The sequence below is a fragment of the Rhinatrema bivittatum genome, chromosome 1, assembly GCF_901001135.1.
Source record: "Rhinatrema bivittatum chromosome 1, aRhiBiv1.1, whole genome shotgun sequence".
NCBI lineage: Eukaryota > Metazoa > Chordata > Amphibia > Gymnophiona > Rhinatrematidae > Rhinatrema > Rhinatrema bivittatum.
This window is the reverse complement of record NC_042615.1, coordinates 183,720,201-183,743,060: the sequence shown is the minus strand read 5'-3', so window position 1 is coordinate 183,743,060 and position 22,860 is coordinate 183,720,201. Positions and strand designations below refer to the sequence as shown.

The following is a 22,860-nucleotide window of genomic DNA, read 5'->3' as shown; positions in this document are numbered from 1 at the left end:
ATTTCTGGAGGAATAAAAACATCTAGAAGAACGTGGACGATCTTCTGGTAGCTTGTGCACCGCATTCTCTTTTTTTTTTAATTCTTTATTTATCGTCTTTTAACAAATATACAAATGAAATTTGTATCAGAAAAAACAGAGATACAGAAGATAACAAATTAGTCTCTAGGATCATATTCCTCACAAGACTTTTAACATCCAGAAATAACATACTATTTAAATCACTCTTGTTACATAGGGAACATGGAGAGAAAGGAAATATCAAAAGGAGTTTACAAGGAATTCAAATACTATATGCGTTCCCTTGTCACATCTAATTCTCTATCGTCCCTATATTCTCATTGGATGATCTCCTGCCAGACAAAAAGGCTTTCAATTGATCTGGTATAAAAAAAATATACGTATTCCTGGCCAGTTTTATGATGCATTTACATGGGTAGCGTAGCTTAAAACTACCCCCCAATGCTAGGGTCTCAGGTCTCATCTGGAGAAATTCTTTTCTACGCTGTTGCGTAGACTTTGCCAAGTCTGGATAAACTCGAATAAGACCCCCACAAAACAATTCAGTAATATTTTTGAAATAATTCCTCATAATCTTAGAAATAGCATTTATCAAAAAAAGAAACAAAAAGAACTGCACGATCTATTATTTCTACATTAGAATTTTCAAGGAAATCGGTCAGATTTTGCAAATCTGGCCCTTGTTGGGGAAATACTGAAGGAGTGCTAGTTCTCTTTGGTAAGAAGAATAATTTCTTTACTGGTGGTATCTCTTGCTGGGGTATCTTTAAAGCTTCTATTACATATTTCTTAAATGAAAAAAGTGGGATTTCTCCCATTAAAATCGGGAAATTCAAAAATCTCAAATTCAAATGTCTCATATGATTTTCAATGGACTCCATCCTCCTCATTGTTGAAATTCTTTCTGTTACAATTAAAGCGTTTGAAGTTTGGAGGCTTTTTATTTCTTCATTTATTTGTCTTATGGAATTATCTTGTTCTATAAATTTCTGACGCGTGTCTTTCTCAAGTGTCCCCACTTTGGCTGAAATTTCATCTAATTGTAAGGACTGATTGTCTAGCTTGGTAGACATCCTTATCATGAGGTCCCAGATGTTATCCAGGGTTATTGTCGCCGGTTTGGTAAATTGCTGGGTGAGAGATTTTCTTACCCCGTGTCTAACGCTTTCCTCCGGCTCTCCCGATGTTCTGGGGACAGCCACCGCCATTTCCTCTCCTCTCCCTGGCGTTTCAGCAGCACGGGGTTGCAGGACTGCTCCTGACTCTCCAGCCGTCTGGGCGCCTTCTGATCCACTCAGCTGGGTACGTCGAACCTCCTCGGTACGTATCTCAGCTCCTTCAGCGACCGTTGGGGGCAAAGCACGTACCGGCGTTCTGGGATCCGGAGGGCTCAATGATGTTTCCCCGGGAGAGTATAGCTCTCCTTCCGCCGACTCTCCAATGGGGTTATCCGCCCTCACTTCCGATGTGGCCACGGCGAACTCTGAAATTAAACGTTGTCCGGCAGCAGTGTCCTGGTCGGGTGGATAAACCCGGACTCTGCCCTTCCTTTTGTGAGGCATCTGTAAAGTATTTACGCCTTAAGCTTTAAATTTCAGAAATCTGCGGTCCGGAGCTAACGCCAGTGCTCCCGCTCAGGACGCCATCTTGTTTTCTCTCCACACCGCATTCTCATTAAGAGATTTGATGATCTGATCCAAATCTTCCCCAAATAGGCACCTACCCTTGAAAGGAAGGGAACTCAGGCGCGTCTTAGACGAAGCATCTGCCGCCCAGTTGCGTAGCCACAAAAGATGACGAGCGGACACCGCCGCCACCATGGAACGAGCGAGGACCCTTAACAGATCATAAAAAGCATCAGCTCCATAGGCAACCACCGCTTCAAGTCTATCAGCCTGAATAGTCTCTGCCTGTGGCAAAGATTGGGAAGTGAGAAGCTGTTGTACCCAACGCAGAGCTGCTCGCTGTGCTAGGGAACTGCAGATAGCAGCCCTCATCCCCAACGCTGAAACTTCGAAGATACGCTTGAGGTAAACCTCGAGCTTGCGATCCTGGACATCCTTCAACGCCGTCCCGCCCGTGACCGGGATGGTAGTATGTTTCGTGACCGCGGATACCGCTGAATCAACAGCAGGAACCTTAAGAATCTCCAAGAAATCAATGGGGAGAGGGTATAACTTTTCCATGGCTCGACCGACTCGAAGATTGGCCTCAGGAGTATCCCACTCCCTTGAAATCAATTGCAAGATGTTGTGATGCGTGGGAAAAGCTTTCGCTAGAGGTCGTAAGCCCGCTAGGAGAGGATCCCCTTTCTTAATCTTCGGATCCTGAGCCACAGGATCCGGAGGAGGGTCAATGCCCATTTCCTGGAGGATGTGGGGGATGAGATCATCCAATTCCGCTGCTTGAAAAATACGGAGGACCCTCGGGTCGTCACCTTCTACCTGGGCCGCCAGGGAGGGATCATCCGCATCTGGATCTTGCCATGGATCCCCCGACGGTTGTTGCAGCGGTAAAGGAACCATGGCGGGGGGGCTGAGTGGACCCCGCACCCCCTGTGGGCAAAGAAGCCCTCCCTAAGGGAGGGTCTGCCGTCGAAAGCTGCGTCAAGCAGGCCAGTTTGGGGGGAGGGGGACCCCAAATTCCAAGATTCGGATCCCTGCTCTGTAAAAATGCCTTGTGCATTAAAACAATGAATTCCGGCGAAAAAGCGGGAAGTGCTGATGAGGGGCCCCCCGAGACGTCGTCCCCTTGCCTGCCCTGGTCCGTTGCGCTCCGAAACTCCATACTGTTGGAGGAAACCTGGAGAGGAGCGTCGACGTCCTCCTCAGAGAGAGCTGGCTCCGAGTCAGCTGAGAAAATGGCCGCCGTTCCCGCGCTGAGGGGAAACGGGGCATGCCGCTTCCTGCCAGCGCGGTCCGACTCTCCTCCAAGCTGCCTACCAGGTAAGCCATACTCCCCCTCAGGAAAAGCTGAAGAAAATCCCTTTGAGGTCTGCTGAAGCCCGTGCCGAGCTCCGGAGCCGTTCGGCGATTTTTGCATCGCAGCGGGAGGGAGGGGGAGGGGTGGCTGTGGCGCGCGGCAACAACTGAAGCGGCGAATTAATAAAACTCTTCGGCCTCCGGACCCCTCACCGTCCCCAAGAGACCGTCGGGGAAAAACGCCGTCCCAACGGTGAGCAGCTCCGGGGAATGGGTCGTCGCAGAGCTGCAGGGCGGGAACTCCAATCACTCCCTGAAAGGGAGGAGGGGAAAAGGAAAACTCCGGGGCTAGGGGGAGTGGTCGGCACTACAGACTTTCACCCCTCATAAATTCCTGTTCCTACCAACGACTGTAAATGAAATAAAAATAACACTTACCACACTCTAGCCAGGCAAGGAAGAGGAAAAAAAAACAAAGAGATAGGAAGAGAGAAATAAAGTGACAGGCAAAAAACACAGCCTGTCAGCAAGTTCCTGACTGGAAAACAGTGTCTCTCTTTGAACGGAATGGTCCTGTCAGAACACTACAGAACCTATCCCTTAGAAGAAAACCTTTATCTAATATTATTTAATTGATTCCTCAAAGAGAAAATAAAACTAGAAAAGTGCTGGGCACCACCATGTCCCCTGCTCAATCTGCTGGAGTTAGAACTATACTGAGGATTGAGGCGAGGGAGGCGTGTCTATATAGGTCCTCCCCTGGGAATTTTTGGTTCTAACTCCATCTGCTGGACAGGGAACATAACCCACAGTCTGGAATGATCCTGGTACGTACAGGGAATAAGTGTTTTACTCACCGAATCGGAGAAAAATGAATTTAAATGGGAGAACCTTATGAGGGGATATTTTTCTGAAGAATAGTTAATATTTTTTCTGTGAGGAAAATTGTGTGAGGAATCACACAGAGCTCCTAACCGCGAGGCAAACTGCAGCGTGGAAAAAAATTAATCTGAAGGCAGATCCCTGTGGCTCGAGGGATAATGGCATACTGGGCATACTTAGTAGGCTCACTGTGCCAGTCAAAAGTTTCTAGAAACTTTGAAAAAGTTTTCAGTGATAGGTCTCCATCCGGTGACGTCACCCATATGTGAGGATTATCAGCTTGCTTGTCCTGGGATAATATATTTATTGCACTAACTTTTATTGATATCGTCACTTCCTTCTCCTTCCATTTAAAAAAAAAAAAAAAAAAAAAAAAAAAGATTGTTTTGTTTATTAAGATAAGTATTTTTTTTAATTTTTTGGATAATTAATTTTTTATTTATGTTTATTTCCCTCTCTCTTTTTTTGCTTTTTGTAATATTACTATCCTTAACATAAAGCTTGGGGGTAACCTGCACGGAGCAGCAGTTTCTACCCCTAACAGAAATATGGGGATAACCTGCTTGGCTACTACCATAAGAAACTTGCTGGGCAGACTGGATCATTTGGTCTTTTCCTGCTGTCATTACTATGTTTTACTATGTAATATTTAAAATGGCTCATTGACAGATTTCTGTCCCAAGCCTGGAAAGAGCTCGGGATGCTATGGAAGCCACATTCACCAGCCATTACTCCATATTTACATTTAATTATTTACCGTATATATTCGTGTATAAGTCGATCTCATGTAAAAGTCAAGGGTCTTTTTGGGCCCCTAAATCAAGATTTATCTATCACCACTGGATAAGTCAAGGGTAAGACCCTAAGAGAGCTTATGAAATGGTGAAGTCACATTAAAACAAACTGATAAATTAAAAAAAAAAAAAAAGATTGCTTATATATTTTTTTTTAAAGCAGAATAAAGTATCTCAAGAAACTGTCCCTGCTGTATGAATCCTTGCCTCCCTCCCCCATGCTGCTTTTCCTGTTTCAAACCTTCCTTCCTTCCCCCTATGGCTGCTTTCCCTGTTTCAAACCTTCCTTCCCTCCCCCAAAATGAGCCCCAACCAATAAAGTCCACCACCCTCCTGACCCCCCCCCCCCTTCCCCCGATTCACTGAAAGTCCCTGGTGGTCTCCTGCTCCTAGGCCGTCGGCTGCCAGTAATCAAAATGGAGCCGGCTGCCCTTACCATTCAGGGGCTACCAGTGCCATTGGCCGGCCCTTGTCACAACCATGGCAATGACCCTGCCCCATGGTAAGGGCAAAGGGCCACCGGTGCCATTTTGATTACTGGCAGCTGATGGCTCGGGAGCGGTAGATCGCTCCCGGGCCCCCTGTTGGACCACCAGGGACTTTCGGTGAGCTTGAGGGGGTGGGGGGGACACGGACTGTATAATGCATGTGTATAAGTCGAGGCAGCTTTTTTGTGCCTTTTCTCTGGCATAAATTTCTTGACATATATGAGTAAATACAGTAAGTGTATCTGTGCTGGATTCTGGATGGTAATGTGGTCTGTCCCTCAATCAAAAGATTGGCCTTGTGATGGCTGGATTAGACTAGACTTTTGTTTACATAAGAAAAATATTCAGCATTTATAAATGAAGGCCCTTGCTACTTCAGACTTAGATTTCCCCGTTATGATAGCAAGCTTAGGCAGGTTTTAAATGTGAAGCCAAAAGTAATGCAGGCTTCCTTAGCCCTCTTCCCCTACCACCAAAATTTTCCTTCACTGAAAGTGAACAAATTAAAGTTTTAGCTTTACTTTCAATGCAGTTTTAGAAAAGTGATTTTTAAAAAAAACTGTATAACTTCTTTACTGTTATTCAAGACAAGTTTTATCATGTTGTAGAAACATCTACATTAACACAACATAATGGATTCCTTCTTCATATAGAAATATTAAGAAATACTTACTTTAATATAGTTTTTGCACTGCTGCAGTCTTCAAATCGAATAGAGTAACCAACCTCCTGGCCCAACATCACATCCATTTCATCAGCCACTCGTTGTGCCACACTCATTGCAGCTACCCTTCTAGGTTGGGTACAAGCTACACCTCTTTTTGGCCCAGGCAATGACCGCATATAGTCAACACACCACTGAGGGATCTTTAAAAAAAAAAAAAAAAAAAGGCACATTTTAAAAGAATGCTGGGGGGGGGGGGGGGGGGGGGGGAGGATCATGTGATGCGGTGAGCTAAGTAGGATATTATTTTGAAAAAATTCTTACATTCAGGCTGTGAGCTCCAGATGCCACCCTCTAAATTCATATTATTTGGGCCATCATTTCTGCTTTTCATCTGAGCAGAGACCACTTTGTGTTCATTTGAATTTATGGACAAGTTTGATTTTAAAAATAGACCCCTATTGATGAAAAACCTTGAAGATAGATAAGGTGAAATTTAAAACTTACTTGTTAATTTCCTTTCCTTTAGTACTGCCAGATCAGAGGTTATGTCACCCCTGCTAGCAGAAAGAGACCAAGAAAAAAAAAGCTAAAAGCTGACTTCATCTACTATATGTAGGGGTCTGGTGCTGCCTTCAGCTTTTCACTCCATGGTCATTAACCCAGGAATTAGATAATTCTTACGCAAATAGCTACCCATTGAACAAAGAATACAGTACAAAACACTATGCACCATACACAAATTAATACACAACGAAAACGCAGACTGGCTTAACACAGCCCTCCGTGTACACATCCCCAACAGAAATCTAAGATCAGCCAACAAAGCACTTCTAACTATTCCATCAGTCAAAACAGCAAGACTAACCCAGGTAAGAGAAAGGGCATTATCCTTAGCAGGACCCTTACTATGGAATTCCATGCCCTTGGAATTAAGACTACAAAGAGAAAACAAAACATTTAGAAAAAAATCTAAAAACTTGGCCATTTAAACAAGCCTTTCAAAAACAGAAGGGAGAATAGAATCCAGGGAAACGCAAGGTTCAAAACAGGGAAGTGCAAGATACGAAACACCCACACAAACAGGATTCACTAAGGGTGTAGGTTTTAATAGAATTCATCACTAAGGATAAGTTACATTTATAGAATGAGTCCTAGACTCAAAACTGCTATAGAATTGACCTGGACATGATAGTGTTCACACTCATTTAACAACTAACACTGATTAAAAACTATGTTACCGAACCTTATGGCACCTGTGTAAACTGACAGATTTTAATAGCATTAATAACATTACTTTTGTGCCTTACTGTAAACCGTTGTGATGGTACCCACCTTGACGGTATAGAAAAAGATTTAAATAAAAAGATTTAAATAAATAAATAACTGGGTCAGCTACTTTCAGAGTGGGCAACAAATTACTCACTGTCTTGGCTTTATGAACTTGTCAGACTCAGAGCCCTTGATCGCCAAGGCATCCTTGGGTGGGTTCTGGACTGGTCTGGAAGGACTAAAGTAAAGGAAATTGACAGGTAAGTTTAAATTTCATCTTCCTTAACATACATGACAGGTAATCCAGACAAGTTAGTCTTACCCAAGCTTATTCCAGACCAGGCCTGGTTTGACCTCTGTTGGAAACAGGATGCTGGGCTTGATGGACCCTTGGTCTGACGCAGCATGGCAATTTCTTATGTTCTTAAGACTCCTGCGTATTTCCTGGCCCACACACACACACACTAAGGTGCTTGGAGAAAAGATGAAATGGAGGCAAGAGCATTGCTCTGCCATTAATCTCTGGTAAAACAGGTTCAGAGTCTGCCTTAGAGGATACCTGCACCCTTGTCAAGTGGGCCAGACAGCTTTCTGAGACCTGCAAACACTTGCTGGAAGAGGCCAAAGCACTCATCTTCTTGATGCTTCCTTAAATCAATGCCTTAGAAACCACTGTCTTAATAGGACACATCAAAGTCCTAGCCAAAAAACTGGTCACCTACAAACATCTCAAAGGTGACCTACAATAGACTTGAAAATGGTCATCCCTGTTCTGGCCTACGCCATCCTATTTTCTCACCATAAATGAGAAAAGCCTGATTCTGACAAAAGTGAAACATTACCCTTAGAAAGCGAAGTTGCTTACCTATAACAGGTGCTCTCCATTCTTTTTCAAAAAATTCTTTCAAGGTACTTAACTGAAGTAGCCTCCTCCAAATAAAAAAAAACCTGATGTGGCTGTGTTTTGAAGATTTTTTCTTTCTCAGGGATCAACACAATGTATGCTCTTGGTGGCTCTGGCTAACAACATAAACCCCGAGAAAATAAAACAGATAAAGAACAACAAAGAAAAGCTCAACCCATGGTTCAACTCACAACTAAGGGCCTCGAAATCCAATCTTAGAAAAAAAGAAAAAGACTGGCAAAAAAACAAATGTCCCTTGACACTACAAAGATACCGCACACAACTCGCCACCTACAAAAAAATGATTCACGACACAAAGCGTGACTACTATAGTCAAAAAATCAAAAACTCCACCAATAACACCAAATCTCTATATAACATAGTAAACAACCTCATATCCGAAAACATTAACACCCCAACATCAGAAACCAAAATCTTAAGCCAAGACCTCGCCATGTTTTTCAAAAACAAAGTCAGCAAAATAACCAGTACCATAAACAAATCCTCGATCACCGAAGACCAAATAGCCACCACAAACATAACACCTTGGTCCAACTTCGAGCCAATCTCAACAACAGCAACAGAAAAAATGTTAAGAAAAATCAACCCAGCACGTCATGACCTAGACATAATACCAACAGGAGAATTAAAAGAAATAGCGCACACCGTAGCCCCAACTATAGCAGCAATTATAAATAAATCTCTTGAAGAAGGCATACTACCAGACATATTAAAAACTGCAACGATCAAACCAGTAATAAAGAAGAAAAGCTTAGACCCAGACGATCTGAACAACTACCGTCCTATTTCAAACCTACCCTTACTCGCAAAATTGACAGAGAAAGCAGCACTGAAACAACTCATTGAACACATCAAATCCAACAACATCCTTCACCCCACACAACATGGTTTCAGGAAAAACCACAGCACCGAAACCCTGCTACTCAACTTATCAAATAATATATTAAGAGGTTTTGACAACAAACTAAGCCATATACTAATTCTTCTTGATCTATCTGCCGCATTCGACACAGTCGACCACAATAGTCTAATATCAAGACTAGCCAACATCGGCCTCTCAGGCAAAACACTAGACTGGTTTACATCCTTCCTCAGAAACAGATACTTCAAAGTCAACTTCAATAACAACTCTTCAGATGCCATCCCCCTTGAAACCGGAGTTCCACAAGGATCTGCCCTCTCAGCTATACTCTTTAACATTTACCTACTTCCACTCTGCCAACTTATCTCAAGTCTAGGCGTTACATATTACATGTACGCCGACGACATTCAACTCCTTATACCAATAACCTCCACCATTGAAGACGCATTGAAACTAGCAGCCTCTCACCTCGAATCAATAAGAAACATGCTAAACCATCTGAAGCTATGCCTAAACATGTCCAAAACAGAATGCCTTCTGATAGAAAGAAAAAACTCTGAATTAAAAAGCAACCACTCCATTCATATAGACAACATCTACATACAACTAAAGGACAACGTAAAAGACCTCAGTATATGGATAGACTCTGAACTAAACTACAAAAAGCACATCGCAATGAAAACAAAAGAGGGCTTCCATAAACTTCAAATCCTTAAACACTTAAAACCACTGCTTCACCACAAAGATTTTAGAACCGTCTTACAACAACTTATATTCACCAGCCTTGACTACTGCAATTCACTCCTGATTGGACTCCCAAAAACAACCTTAAAACCACTACAACTACTACAGAACGCAGCAGCCAGAGTCCTCTCTGGAAAAAGAAAATCAGACCACCTCACCCCTGTACTCTACAATCTCCACTGGCTTCCAGTAGAGAAAAGAATCGAATTCAAAATACTAACCATCTTACACAATACAATATACAAAACTGAAAACACCGCCCTAGATAACATCATAAAAAAACACAGATCACAACGCACTACAAGAACCTCGAGAAAAGTACAGCTAAACATCCCATCACTACCTCTAGCTAAGCTATCCTACATAAGAAACAGAGCCATCTCCATAGCAGGACCTAAACTCTGGAACTCACTACCGGAACACCTCAGTTCTCAAAGCAACACCAAAACTTTCAAGAAAGAACTCAAAACATGGATCTTCAGACAAACCTTCAAAGATGGAATTGGCTCACCACTCATAACATCCATCACCTAACCACAGTCAATTTTATAACCGCAATATCAAGAATATCATCATAGAGCTCGTTTTAAACCATTAATGTACCGTCACGTCAATTCTATACACCTTCTCTCAAGCTCATAATAATCATTTTTTCATAGATTCATTTAGATCCAATACTCGCCGCCTTACGCTATATCATAATCCGGACTATACTCCATGCCCCTCTCCTCATCACTTAAAATAGTTGATATAAGTTATCCAAGTTGCATTTTGATGTTGATTTTATCTTATTTGATGTCTCTTATTTATTATCTTTTAATTCGTTTGATATCAGTTGTTTTCCTGTTTATTGTCAGTTGCTCCCAAATGTATTAAGTTGTTATATCTGTAAACCGGAATGAAGGCAGCCTGCTAAATTCTGGTATATAAAAACTTTTAAATAAATAAATAAAATAAACTAGCAGTTTCAGTTAAGTACTCTTCAAAAAGATTTTTTTTTTAAAAACACTGTGGTTTTAAATGTTTCAAAAATTTTTAAAAATGTTCATTAAAAGATTGGACTACAGAGTGGTTGTGGTGGTATTGGTGATTAAAAGTTGGCACCCTAACCCAGGTGGGTTTAGAGGTAGCCATATATGAAATTTCGACCTCCCACCTTAATTTTTGAGCAGCTAATTGTTGAAGTGACTAATTGGATTGCATAGTGAATATCACTTCTTTGTGGAGAATTAGTCGGTTGATATAGTTCATGTCAGCATTAACCATTGGCTCAAATAGCAGATTCATCAGCTGTATCAACACAATTAAGTTCCATTGTGGCTTACCTTCAATTGGTGTATGATAAGCTGCTACTGCACTTCTAGACTTAGTCTTTAAACCAGTATTTGAGGTGAGTAATACACTGGAGTAATTTCAATATGGAACATTGGAATGGTTGCTCTCCTTGTTGGGTACACTATCCAGTAAATCTTTTCCATTTTAAGTTGTATGATTTTCTTGTGGAAGGTTTCCTGGGCACTAGCAAAATTTTATTCACTCTTTGCAGCAATTGCAACTGCTTGATCATCTTGCCCTCAACATCCCTGCTATCAATGCTAGGAAAACTAGGAGAAGGGCTGTTCCCTTGTATTGAGTTAAGGTTTAAGATAATTCCAAATCGATTATCAGAAGTATCTATCACCAGCCTGTTCAACCAATTCAAAGAAATCAATTCTGTCAAGGCCAGTAAGGTCTTATTAGGAACACCGTTCCCTAATCTTTCTTCAATTTAGAATAGCTTTTGGTTTTAAAGGAATTGGTGGAAACACATATACTATGTAGTTTTTCCATGGAATTAGAAACATCTTTTGCTATCACATCCTGTATTTGCAATGTTTTGCTCATTAACTATGGTTCAAATGCGTTTAGAGTGTTGAACATCAAAATTAAAAAAAAAAAAAAAAAGAGTGTTGAACATCACCCTGAGTTCTGGTAGATTAATATGAGGTACGAACTCTTTTTTGAACACTTCGAGAGCAGATACTGTTGAGATGTGCTCCCCATCTGTGAAGCAATGTATCTGTTTATTTTATTTTTATTTAAGTTTTTTTTATATACCAACATTCAAGACGATAGTCCCATCATGCTGGTTCACAAGAAACAGGGGTGCGATTATAATAAACTTTACAATTTGAACAATAGTGCAGAAAAGCAGTTACATGTAACAAGGAAATCAATAACTTGGAGTAAGAAGGGAAATGTAGATCAGATAATTATATAAATATAACAACATTGTAAGAGGAGGCTATAAATGCTAATACTAGCGAAGTGTGTTGATTGATGGAAGTTAAATAATGTTGGAGTTAGGAAAGGCCTGTGTGAACAGCCACGTCTTGAGTCTTTTCTTGAAGATTGAGATGCTGGGTTCCATTCTAAGATCTGGGGGAATGGAGTTCCATATAGTTGGACCGGCTGTGGAGAAGGCCCGATCTCTAAGTGTGATGTGTCTGGTAGTTTTAGCTGGAGGTACTTGAAGTGTTCCTTTGTAAGCTTCTCTTGTCGGTCTTGTTGAGTTGTGTAATCGTAGTGGGATATGGAGATCAATTGGGGCTAATTGATGGATGTTTTTGAAAATGGTGAGAATGGCCTTGTAGATTATTCTGAAGTGGATGGGCAGCCAGTGGAGGCCCATCAGGATAGGGGTTATGTGTTCTCTTCTCCTGGTGTTAGTGAGTATACGGGCGGAGGCATTTTGGACCATTTGCAGTGGTTTGGTGTGTGATGAAGGGAGACCAAGCAAGATGGTGTTACAATAGTCCAGCTTTGCGAAAATGATTGATTGTAGAATCGTTCTAAAGTCATGTGTGTGGAAGAGAGGTCTTATTCTTTTCAGCACTTGGAGCTTATAAAAGCAGTCTCTGGTGGTTTTGTTGATGTTAGCTTTCAGGTTTAGGTGATTGTCAATTAGGACTCCTAGGTCTCTCACTTGTGTAGTATTTGGTGAGGCTGGATGAGTGGGTGTGAGGGAGCTGTTTTCTGGCGTGATGAGTAGAAGTTCTGTTTTTGATGAATTTAGTATCAGGTTGAGGCTTGTGAGAAGCTGTTTGATATTTTGGAGCCAGGTTTCCCAGTGAGACAATGTTTTCGCGAGCGACTCCTTGATGGGGATCAGGACCTGGATATCGTCAGCGTAGAGGAAGTGTTTGAGATTGAGGTCCGTGAGAAGTTTACATAAGGGTAACAGATAAATGTTAAACAAGGTAGGAGACAAGGATGAGCCCTGAGGGACTCCTACTGATGTGGGGTGAAGTGAGGATTCTTTATTATGAATCTTAACCTTATATCCTCTGTTGCTGAGGAAGGTTCTGAACCATGATAGGGCAGTTCCTGAAATACCTATGGCTGTTAGTTGGTTGATGAGAAGGGAGTGATTGACCGTATCAAATGCAGATGAAAGGTCGAGTAGGATCAAAAGGAAGGCTTGTCCTTTGTCTAAGCCTAGGATGATGTGATCAGTCAAGGAGATGAGGAGGGCTTCCGTGCTTAAGGTTTTACGGAATCCGTATTGTGATGGGAATAGTAGGTTATTGTCTTCAATGTAGTTTGAGAGTCGTGAGTTTACCAATTTTTCCATAATCTTGGCTATGAAGGGAAGGTTAGCTATCGGTCTAAAGTTGTTAGGATCGTTGGGGTCAAGATTTGGTTTTTTGAGAAGGGGTTTGAGTGAGGCTAGTTTGAGGTTGTCAGGGTAGAATCCTTGTGTGAGGGAGCAATTTATGATGTCTGCCAGGGTTTTGGAGATAGAATCTGGAATTGATAGTAGTAGTTTCGCTGGGATGTGATCTGAAGGGTGAGAGGAAGGTTTCATTTTCTTTAGAATTCCTTGGATCTCAATGGATGAGGTTGTGTCAAGTTCTTCTAATCGAGTGTTGTTGATTGAGGGTTGAGGAGTGGTTAGTGGAGCAGTGGGGTTAGAGGGGAGCTGAGATAGAAGACTGTTGATTTTGTTGCTGAAGAATAGAGCTAATTCTTCCGCTTTCGATTGAGCTTGGTCATGTGCAATCTCTGACTGGTTTAATTGTGTAAGGTTGGATACATAGCTGAAAAGGGCTTTGGCATCGAATACAAGGTCGTGTATCTTCGAGGCGTAGTAGTCCCTCTTGGATCTTAAGGTGCTTGCTTTGTATTGATGCAGAGATGATTTGTAGATTGAAAGGGTGTTGTTTCCTGGGTTTTTGCACCATTTAGCCTCATTTTGTCTTAGTTGGAGTTTGAGCTTTCTTAGTTCTGAGGAGAACCAGGGCTGACTTTTGGAGGAGTTCTGGTGTGGTTTTTTTGTAATTGGAGGGCATAGCTTGTTAGCTATAGTTTTGGTAATTGTATTCCATGATTGAAGTGCAGAGTTCGGATCTGTAAGGTCCAATTGGAGGAGTTGTGGTGATAGTTGATTATGGAGGTCTTCTGGGGAGCAGGTTTTCCTGTATGTGAAGGAGGGCGAGGGAATGCAGGCTGGGCTCGTATCTTTTATAGAGAATGAAGTTGTTATGAGGTAGTGATCTGACCACGGGACCTTTGTGCAATTTGGGAGAGATACGGGCTTGATTGCTGTGTTAACGAAAATAAGGTCTAACGTGTGGCCGGCTTTGTGGGTCGGTTTGTTAATTAATTGAGTGAAGCCTAGCGCGGAGATGGCTGTGAGTATTTATTTATTTTATTTATTTAAAAGTTTTTATATACCGCTCAATGGATAGATATATATCCGTCTAGGCGGTTTACACATAGATAAAAACATACACAAATTAAAATACAGACAATTGTTAAAAGGTTAGTTGGGGTCATGAATTTATACAAACTATTGTAGATGAAAAGCTTGGGTAAATAGGTAAGTTTTCAGTGATTTTTTAAATTCTCTACGGTTAGAGGTCAGTCGGATATAGTCAGGCAAAGCGTTCCATATTGTTGGACCTGCAACTGAAAAAGCGCGTTTACGGATTAGAGAGTAGAGTTTCACAGTTGGGTGATGGGGTAGGGTTATCAACGTGCATGTTGAAATCGCCTAGAATGATAGCTGGCGAGTCTAAGTTGATGAGGGAAGTGGCTAATTCGACCAGGGGTGATGCATCTGATTCCAGGAGTCCTGGGGGAGCATATACGAGGAGGATTTGGAGCTTGTCTGAGGTGAAAAAGCCGAATTCAAGTTTTGAATTGGATTGATGTAGAGAGAATCTGAGTTCCTTTTTGGTTGCTAAAAGAATACCTCCTCCCTTTTTTTTATGACGAGGAAGTGAGAAGAAGTCGTAAGCCTCTGTAGGTAATTGATTGATTATTGCTGTGTCTGATGGTTTTAACCACGTTTCAGTGATTGCACATATCTCCGGTTTCACGTCGATGAGGTAGTCGTTTAGGATTATAGATTTTTTCGTTAGAGATTGAGCATTGAAAAGGCTTAAAGAAAAAAGGGTGAGGCCTAGAAGTTGTGTGGTAGGAGTGATCATAATTGAAGAGAGGGATTTGAGGTTGTGTTGTTGAGCATGTCGGAAAGAAATTCTTTTAGATGGTGTATTGTGTTGGAGAATTGGAATTGTGAAAAATGGGGCCATTTGTAGGAACTATGTTGCGCGATTAGAAGGATTATGATAAAGTGCTGTGTGACAGCTGGAGTCTTGTAGGTGCAGGATTGATGAATGCTAGAAGCTTGCAGGAGAGGTTGTCTGAGTGCTTGAGACTTGCAGGTGGGTCATGAAGAATGTAAGAAGCTTGCAGTTGTTGCTGGGTGACTGCTGGAATCTTGCAGCTGAGGTTGGAATGAGTGCTTGAAGCTTGCAGATGAGGCTGGATGAATGCTGGAGGCTTGTAGGTGAGGCTGGATGAATGCTGGAGGCTTGTAGATGAGGCTGGATGAATGCTGGAGGCTTGTAGGTGAGGCTTGCAGATGAGGCTTGCAGATGAGGCTGGATGAATGCTGGAGGCTTGTAGGAGAGGCTGGATGAATGCTGGAGGCTTGTAGGAGAGGCTGGATGAATGCTGGAGGCTTGTAGGTGAGGCTGGATGAATGCTGGAGGCTTGTAGGTGAGGCTTGCAGATGAGGCTGGATGAATGCTGGAGGCTTGCAGATGAGGCTGGATGAATGCTGGAGGCTTGCAGGTGAGGCTGGATGAATGCTGAAGGCTTGTAGGAGAGGCTGGATGAATGCTGGATGGTTACTTGCTGGGTGGACGCAGGATGGTTGCTTGATGGATGAGAGCTGGAAGGCCGTGAGCTGGATGGATGCTGGAAGAGTTCTAGTGCGGTATTGGTGTGATGTAGCTCGGGGAGGCGAGGGTCGAAACGAAGGGGCGAGACAAAGGGGCAGGCCCCTTTGTCGCGCTCCTTCGTGCGCGCGACGCCAAGTAGAATGGTGGTTTAAATATCCCGCCGGTCGCGCCTCTGACGTCACCGCCGCAATGTTTTTCGTGGGCGGTTCGGGGCGAAGGCTCGCGGCTCGGCTCGGGGCCTGCTGGAGGCGAGGGCTCGTGGTCCGGGTCGAGGCCGAGTAGAAGCGACGAATCGCGGCTCCGATCGCGGCCGGCTGGAGGCGGGGAATCGTGGCCTTTCAGGTAGGTGAAAGCTGGAGAGACAGGCCGGCGATCGGCGAGGGAGCCCGATCGGGGCGAGCGGAACAGGAGGCCTTACCCTGACGGGCTTCAGCGCCGATCGCGCAGGCCTAGTTCACCGCTGGAGCCCCGTGTTGTTACTATATTTAAAGACTGGAAGCATTAACCTCAAATAAAATTTCTTTTGACTGTCTAGTACGTTAGTGAATCCTCACCTCTTTGTTTAGCTCAATTTTGAAATGTAATGGGTGCATGTGTTGATTCCACTTGCTCTTGAGATGCCATTGCACTTGTCTTATTTTTAGCCTTGCTACCGGTGTCACATGTACCGTTAACTCCATGTGACCCAGCAATTTCACATATGCTTTTGCTGTTATCCAATTCCTAGTTTGCACTTGCTATGCTATGGTGATCAACTTGCTTGCTCTTCGCATGGTATGCCTTTGCTGTGATCATATGAGCTGTGCCCCTATGAACTCTAGTTGCTGTTTTGGCTTAGAGTTGACTTTCTGTAGTTTATTAGGTGCCCTAGAAAGAGCATCATTCTAATCAATAAGCCTGTATCTGCAATATTAGTCAATCATCTAAGCATGGAAATACTAGTAGGCTTTGCTTTCTTAAGAGAAATGCTATGACCACCAGGCATTTGGTGAATATGCTGGGTGGTGCTGTACGGCCAAAAGGAAATCCCTTGTTTGGGAAATGTTGGTCTTCTAGGATGAACCTTAAATAGTTTCGATGAACTCTGTTGAGAAGTAGGATTGAGAGCAGGGAGAAGAGAAGCCATAGGGACAGGAGTGGGAGTGGGACAAGGGGTGAGAACAAGAGTGGAGATAGGGGAGGAAGAGATGTATTATGCTGAAGAGGAGAGATGAGAAGAGAGCAAGGGGAGGGGATAGGGAGAGAGGTGAGATGTAGGAGGATGGGAATATAGGTGGGGTACTAAAGAGAGAGGTAGAGGCTGAAGAGGAGTCAGGAGAGAAAGAGAAGAGGTCTAGGGACCAGGAAGACAGGTCTGCCTCCAAGAAAATCAACAAAGCAGCCCTAACATACGGGCCAATACAGTAAAACCCACGGGAGAGCCGGTGCTCCGAGGCGAGCGCCTGCTCTCCCAATGCACCCAGGCCACTCTCCTGGGAGCGCAATCAAGTATTTAAATGAGGGCCCGCGGTAAAAGGAGGCGCTGGGGACACTAGCGCATCCCTAACGCCTCCTTTTTGACAGAAGCGGTGGCTATCAGTGGGTTTTGACAGCAGATGCTCAATTTTTCTGGCGTTTGTTCTCGAGCCTGCTGACAGCCACGGGTTCAAAAAACGGACGCTGGCATAATTGAGCATCCGCCTTCCGGCCCGCGGCACATTTAAAAACTTTTTTTTTTTTGTGGCCTCCGACTTAATATCACTATGAAATTTGAACAGGCATTAATTTTTGAAAGTAAAATGTGCGGCTTTGCTGCACATTTTGCTTTCTGTATCACGCGGGAATATCTAATAGGCCCATCAACATGCATTTGCATGTTGCGGGCGCTATTTGTTTCGGGGGGGTTGGCTGCACATTTTCGACGCGTTATTACCCCTTACTGTATAAGGGGTAAAGCTAGCGCGTCGAAAACACACGTCCAAACCCAGGCTAACAGTGCGCTCCACCGGAAGCCATAGGGAGTGCACTTTACTGTATCGGCCTGATAATACGGTAGTATGGTGGTCCTGCCATACCTTTGCAGTTTTTCTTGTGTGGGGAAGGGGAAGGGGGGGGGTTGGAGCAGGAAGGAGAAGAAAGAGCAAGAGGAGGGGTATGGGAGCAGTGGCTAGAAGAGGGGGCAGATAGAAGAAGTGGTGGAGAAGGGAAGCTGAAGGGAGAGGAGCAATGAGAGAGGCTGAAAGGAGAGTGAAGGGAGCAAGGGTGGAGAGACTGAGGGGAGAAGAGGTGTATGGGGGAGAGAGGTGGGATGCTGGTGGGGGGAATGGAGAGGCCTGCTACCCACTCACCCTGGTATTTTCCCTCCCTCCCGCATAAACCCTTTATTACTTTCTCTTCCCTCCCCCGCAAACTCTTCATTTACCTCACAGTGATCCCCAGTTCACACCCTCCCTGCCCCCTCTGGATCCATAGAAACATACAAACAACAAGGTGGAATCGGTATAAAATGGACTTTATTGAATCTTGCCAGACTCTGGCCGAGTTTCGCTCAACGAGCTGCCTCAGGGGCTTTAGAGCCACTTGAATTGGCTCAGATTAGCACGGACTTCACATATATCATAATTGAAGAAGCATCAATCAGCGAACTGACTTTAGAGCCACTTGAATTGGCTCAGATTAGCACGGACTTCACATATATCATAATTGAAGAAACATCAATCAGCGAACTGACTATCGGACCTGTTTTGAAACAGATACTTTCAACAGCAGACCACTATGAGGGCAGTGATATCACAATTCTACTCGCCGCTCAAACAAATGCTGTGCTGACACAGAAACATAGAAATGACGACAAAAGATGACCAAACGGCCCATCCAGTCTGCCCAGCAAGCTTTCACACTTATTTTTTTTCTCATACTTATCTGATACTCTTGGCCTTTAGCTTTTTGGTTCTGTTTACCTTGCACCCCCGCCACTGATGTAGAGAGCAATGCTGGAGCTGCATCTAAGTGAAGTATCTAGCTTAATTGGTTAGGGGTAGTAACTGCAGCAATAAGCAAGCTACTCCCACACTTATTTGTTTACCCAGACTATGTAATTCAGTCCTTGTTGGTTGTCGTCTGAATATAAATCCTCTTTTCTTCATCTCCCCTGCCGCTGAAGCAGACAGTGTGCTGGATATGCATTGAAAGTGAAATATCAGGCTTATTTGGTTTGGGGTACTAACTGCCGCAACAAGCAAGCTACTCCCCCGCTTTTTTGTGAATGCAGCTACTCCCCCACTTTTTTGTGAATGCAAATCCTTTTTTCCACATTTCCTCTTGCCGTTGAAACAGAGCAATGTTGGAGTCGCATTAACCGTGTGTATGTTTATTGAATAAGGGTATTAATCTCCAGGTAGTAGCTGTCATTCCCGCAAGCCATCCCCATGCCTCTTCTCTTCATTCACATCCTCTAGACTTTATGGATCCACAGTATTTATCCCATGCCCCTTTAAAATCCTTCACAGTTTTGGTCTTCACCATTTCCTCCGGGAGTTCCAGGCATCCACCACCCTCTCCATGAAGAAATACTTCCTGACATTGGTTCTGAGTCTTCCTCCCTGGAGCTTCAAATCGTGACCCCTGGTTCTGCTGATTTTTTTCCAACGGAAAAGGTTTGTCGTTGTCTTTGGATCATTAAAACCTTTCAAGTATCTGAAAGTCTGTATCATATCACCTCTGCTCCTCCTTTCCCCTCCAGGGTATACCTATTTAGGTTCTTCAATCTCTCCTCATAAGTCATTCGATGAAGACCACCCACCTTTTTGGTCATCCTTCTCTGGACCACCTCCATCCCTGTCTCTGTCCCTTCGGAGATACGGTCTCCAGAACCGAGCACAGTACACTCCAAGTGAGGCCTCACCAAGGACCTGTACAAGGGGATAATCACTTCCCTTTTCTTACTCGATATTCCTCTCTCTATGCAGCCCAGCATTCTTCTGGCTTTAGCTATCGCCTTGTCACATTGTTTCGCTGACTTCAGATCGTTAGACACTATCACCCCAAGGTCTCTCTCCTGCTCCGTGCACATCAGCCCTTCACCCCCCATCAAATACAGTTCTTTCGGATTTCCACACCCCATATATGCATGACTCTGCACTTCTTGGCATTGAATCTCAGCTGCCATATCCTTGACCACTCTTCCAGCTTCCTTAAATCCAGTCTCATTTTCTCCACTCCTTCCAGCGTGTCCACTCTGTTACAGATCTTAGTGTTATCCGCAAAACGACAAACCTTACCTTCTATCCATCCGCAATGTCGCTCACAAAGATATTGAACAGGACCAGTCCCAACACCGATCCTTGCGGTACTCTGCTTAACACTGCTCTCTCTTCAGAGTAAGTTCCATTTACCATCACACATTGTCTTCTGTCTGTCAACCAGTTTGCAATCCAGGCCACCACCTCAGCACTCACTCCTAAGCTTCTCATTTTATTCCAGCCTCCTGTGCGGGACCGTATCAAAAGCTTTGCTGAAATCCAAGTAGATGACATCGAGCGCTCTTCCGCAATCCAATTCCCTAGTCACAGAGTCAAAAAAGTCAATCAAATTTGTCTGACAGGATCTTCCCCTGGTGAATCCATGCTGCCTCTGGTCCAGCAATTCTTCCGACTGTAGATAGTTCGTTATTCTTTCTTTCAGCAGCGATTCCATTACTTTTCCCACCACTGAGGTGAGGCTAACTGGTCTGTAATTACCAGCCTCCTCTCTCTGCTCCCACTCTTGTGAAGCGGGACCACCACCGCTCTTCCCCAATCACTCAGCACCACTCCCGTTTCTAGGGATCTATTGAACAGGTCACACAGCAGACCCGCCAGCACATCTCTTAGCTCCCTCAGTAATCTGGGATGAACCTCATCAGGCTCCATGGCTTTGTCCACTTTCAGTTTCCCCAGCTCTTCCCATACATTTCTTCACTCACTGGCTCATATAATTTTGAAACAAAGAAGAGATCCTTCATGGTGTCCTCTCTCCCACTCTGCTGGGGTAGGGCAGAGTGTTGTGCTTTGAACCATGTTTCAAAGCACACCATTCAAGCCCCAGGCAGGGGAGGAGCGAAGAGAGGAAACCACAAGAGCTCTTTTCTGTTTCAAAATGTGACCCAGTGAGTGAGGTCATCCAGGGCCACTGTCTTCTTTTTCTGGGGCAAGCAGGAAGGCTTGCCAACAAAATGGGGGGGGGGGGGGGGGAATGGCCCCTGCAGCCTCCCCTGTTCAGAAGCCTATGGATCGTGCACCCCTATTCTTACTTAGGAAGTAGGTCCTTCATATACTCTTCCCCCCACCCCACCTTGTCAATGAGTCTAAGGTCATTCCCTGGAAATGAATTGGAATAGGATTGTGTTTTGTTTTTCTTCTTTATCCTAGATTCCATCATGTGGGATTTGCACTTTTTCATGCCCTGGACATTGGAGAAATTACTTACCTGATAATTTTGTTTTCCTTAGTATAAACAGATGGACTCAGGACCAATGGGTATAGTGTACTGCCCTTGCAAATGATGTGTCCTCCCGCTCCCGAGCCTAGACATCCAGGCGGTAGAACCTCGAGAAGGTGTGAATGGAGGCCCACGTCGCCGCCCGACAGATCTCGGCAGGTGACATCATCTTGGTTTCTGCCCAGGACACTGCCTGGGCCCTTGTGGAATGGGCCTCAACTTGTAGAGGTGGAGACTTCCCTGCCTCTACGTAGGCCGCCTTGATTACTTCTTTGATCCAGCTGGCTATGGTTGCCCACGAGGCCGCTTCCCCTTGTTTCTTCCCAGCTGTGAAGGACAAATAGGTGGTCCGTCTTTCGTACGGATTCCGATCTTTCCAGGTATCGGACTAGGAGTCTGCTGACGTTAAGATGGTGAAGAAGGCGTGAGTCTTCAGAGTCCTTATGTTCGTCTGGAGATGGCAGCGAGATGGTTTGGTTTAGATGGAAATGAGAAACCACCTTCGGGAGGAAGGAGGGGACAGTGCGAAGCTGTATGGATCCCGGTGTGAATCTGAGGAACGGTTCCCGACAGGATAGTGCTTGAAGCTCGGAGATGCGACGGGCTGAATATATTGCCACTAGGAATGCAGTCTTCAAGGTCAGGAGCTGTAGTGACAGACCACGCGTAGGTCTGAAGGAAGTTCCCGCTAGGAAGTCTAGTACTAGATTGAGATTCCATAGGAGCAGGGCCACTTTAATGGTGGTCGGATTTGTTTGACCCCTCTCAGGAAGCGGGAAACATCTGGATGGATTGATAGACTGATGCCGCCCACTTTTCCCACGATGTAGGTGGCTGAGATTCCTTGCAGTTTGCTTCTGCCCATGCCATGAGGGGGTCTATTTCCAGGGACACCTGATGGCTTCTGGTTCCTCCCTGGCGGTTGATGTAGGCAACGGTTGTGTTGTCCTACATGACTCTGACAGATTCTCCCCGGAGTTTGGAACTGAATCATAGGCAGGCTAGTCTGACTGCTCGGGCTTCCAGTCGGTTTATGTTCCATCCCGCCTCTTCCTTGTCCCATTGTCCCTGGGCCGTCAGTTCCTGGCAGTGGGCTCCCCACCCTCGCAGACTCGCATCCGTGATGAGCAAGATCCAGTTCGGTGGGGATAGTTTTACTCCCTTGCTCAAATGGTCTTCCTGTACCCACCATTGGAGCTGGGTCCGAACCTCTGCTGGTAGCTGGAGGTAAATGGAGTAGTTCTGGGATGTCTGGTTCCATCTTGACAGAAGGGAACGCTGTAGTGGGCGCATGTGGGCCCTTGCCCATGGAACGACTTCCATGCTTGATGTCATGAGACCGAGGACTTGGAGGTAGTCCCATACTTTGGGGCGAGCATAGTTCAACAGTTTTCGCAGTTGACCCATTAGTTTCCTTCTCCTTGGAGGGGGGAGGACAACCTTATTTTGCTTGGTGTCGAAATGGACTCCCAGGTATTCTAGTGACTGGGAGGGCTGTAGGCAGCTCTTGGCTGTGTTGACGACCCACCCGAGATTCTGCAGTAGATTCTTGACTCTGGTGGTCGCCTGGTGACTTTCTTCTGGAGATTTTGCCCTG

The 22,860-nt window shown here is 44.5% G+C and overlaps 1 protein-coding gene across 1 annotated transcript in view; it reads right to left on the bottom strand.

Annotated features, from left to right (window-relative positions):
- DHX15 (DEAH-box helicase 15) overlaps positions 1-22,860 on the bottom strand; it is a 284,488-nt gene that overhangs the window by 207,858 nt on the left and 53,770 nt on the right. The window contains exon 3 of the mRNA XM_029590135.1: positions 5,780-5,973. Coding sequence (XP_029445995.1) covers positions 5,780-5,973 — 194 coding nt within the window. The remainder of the gene's footprint in view (positions 1-5,779; positions 5,974-22,860) is intronic.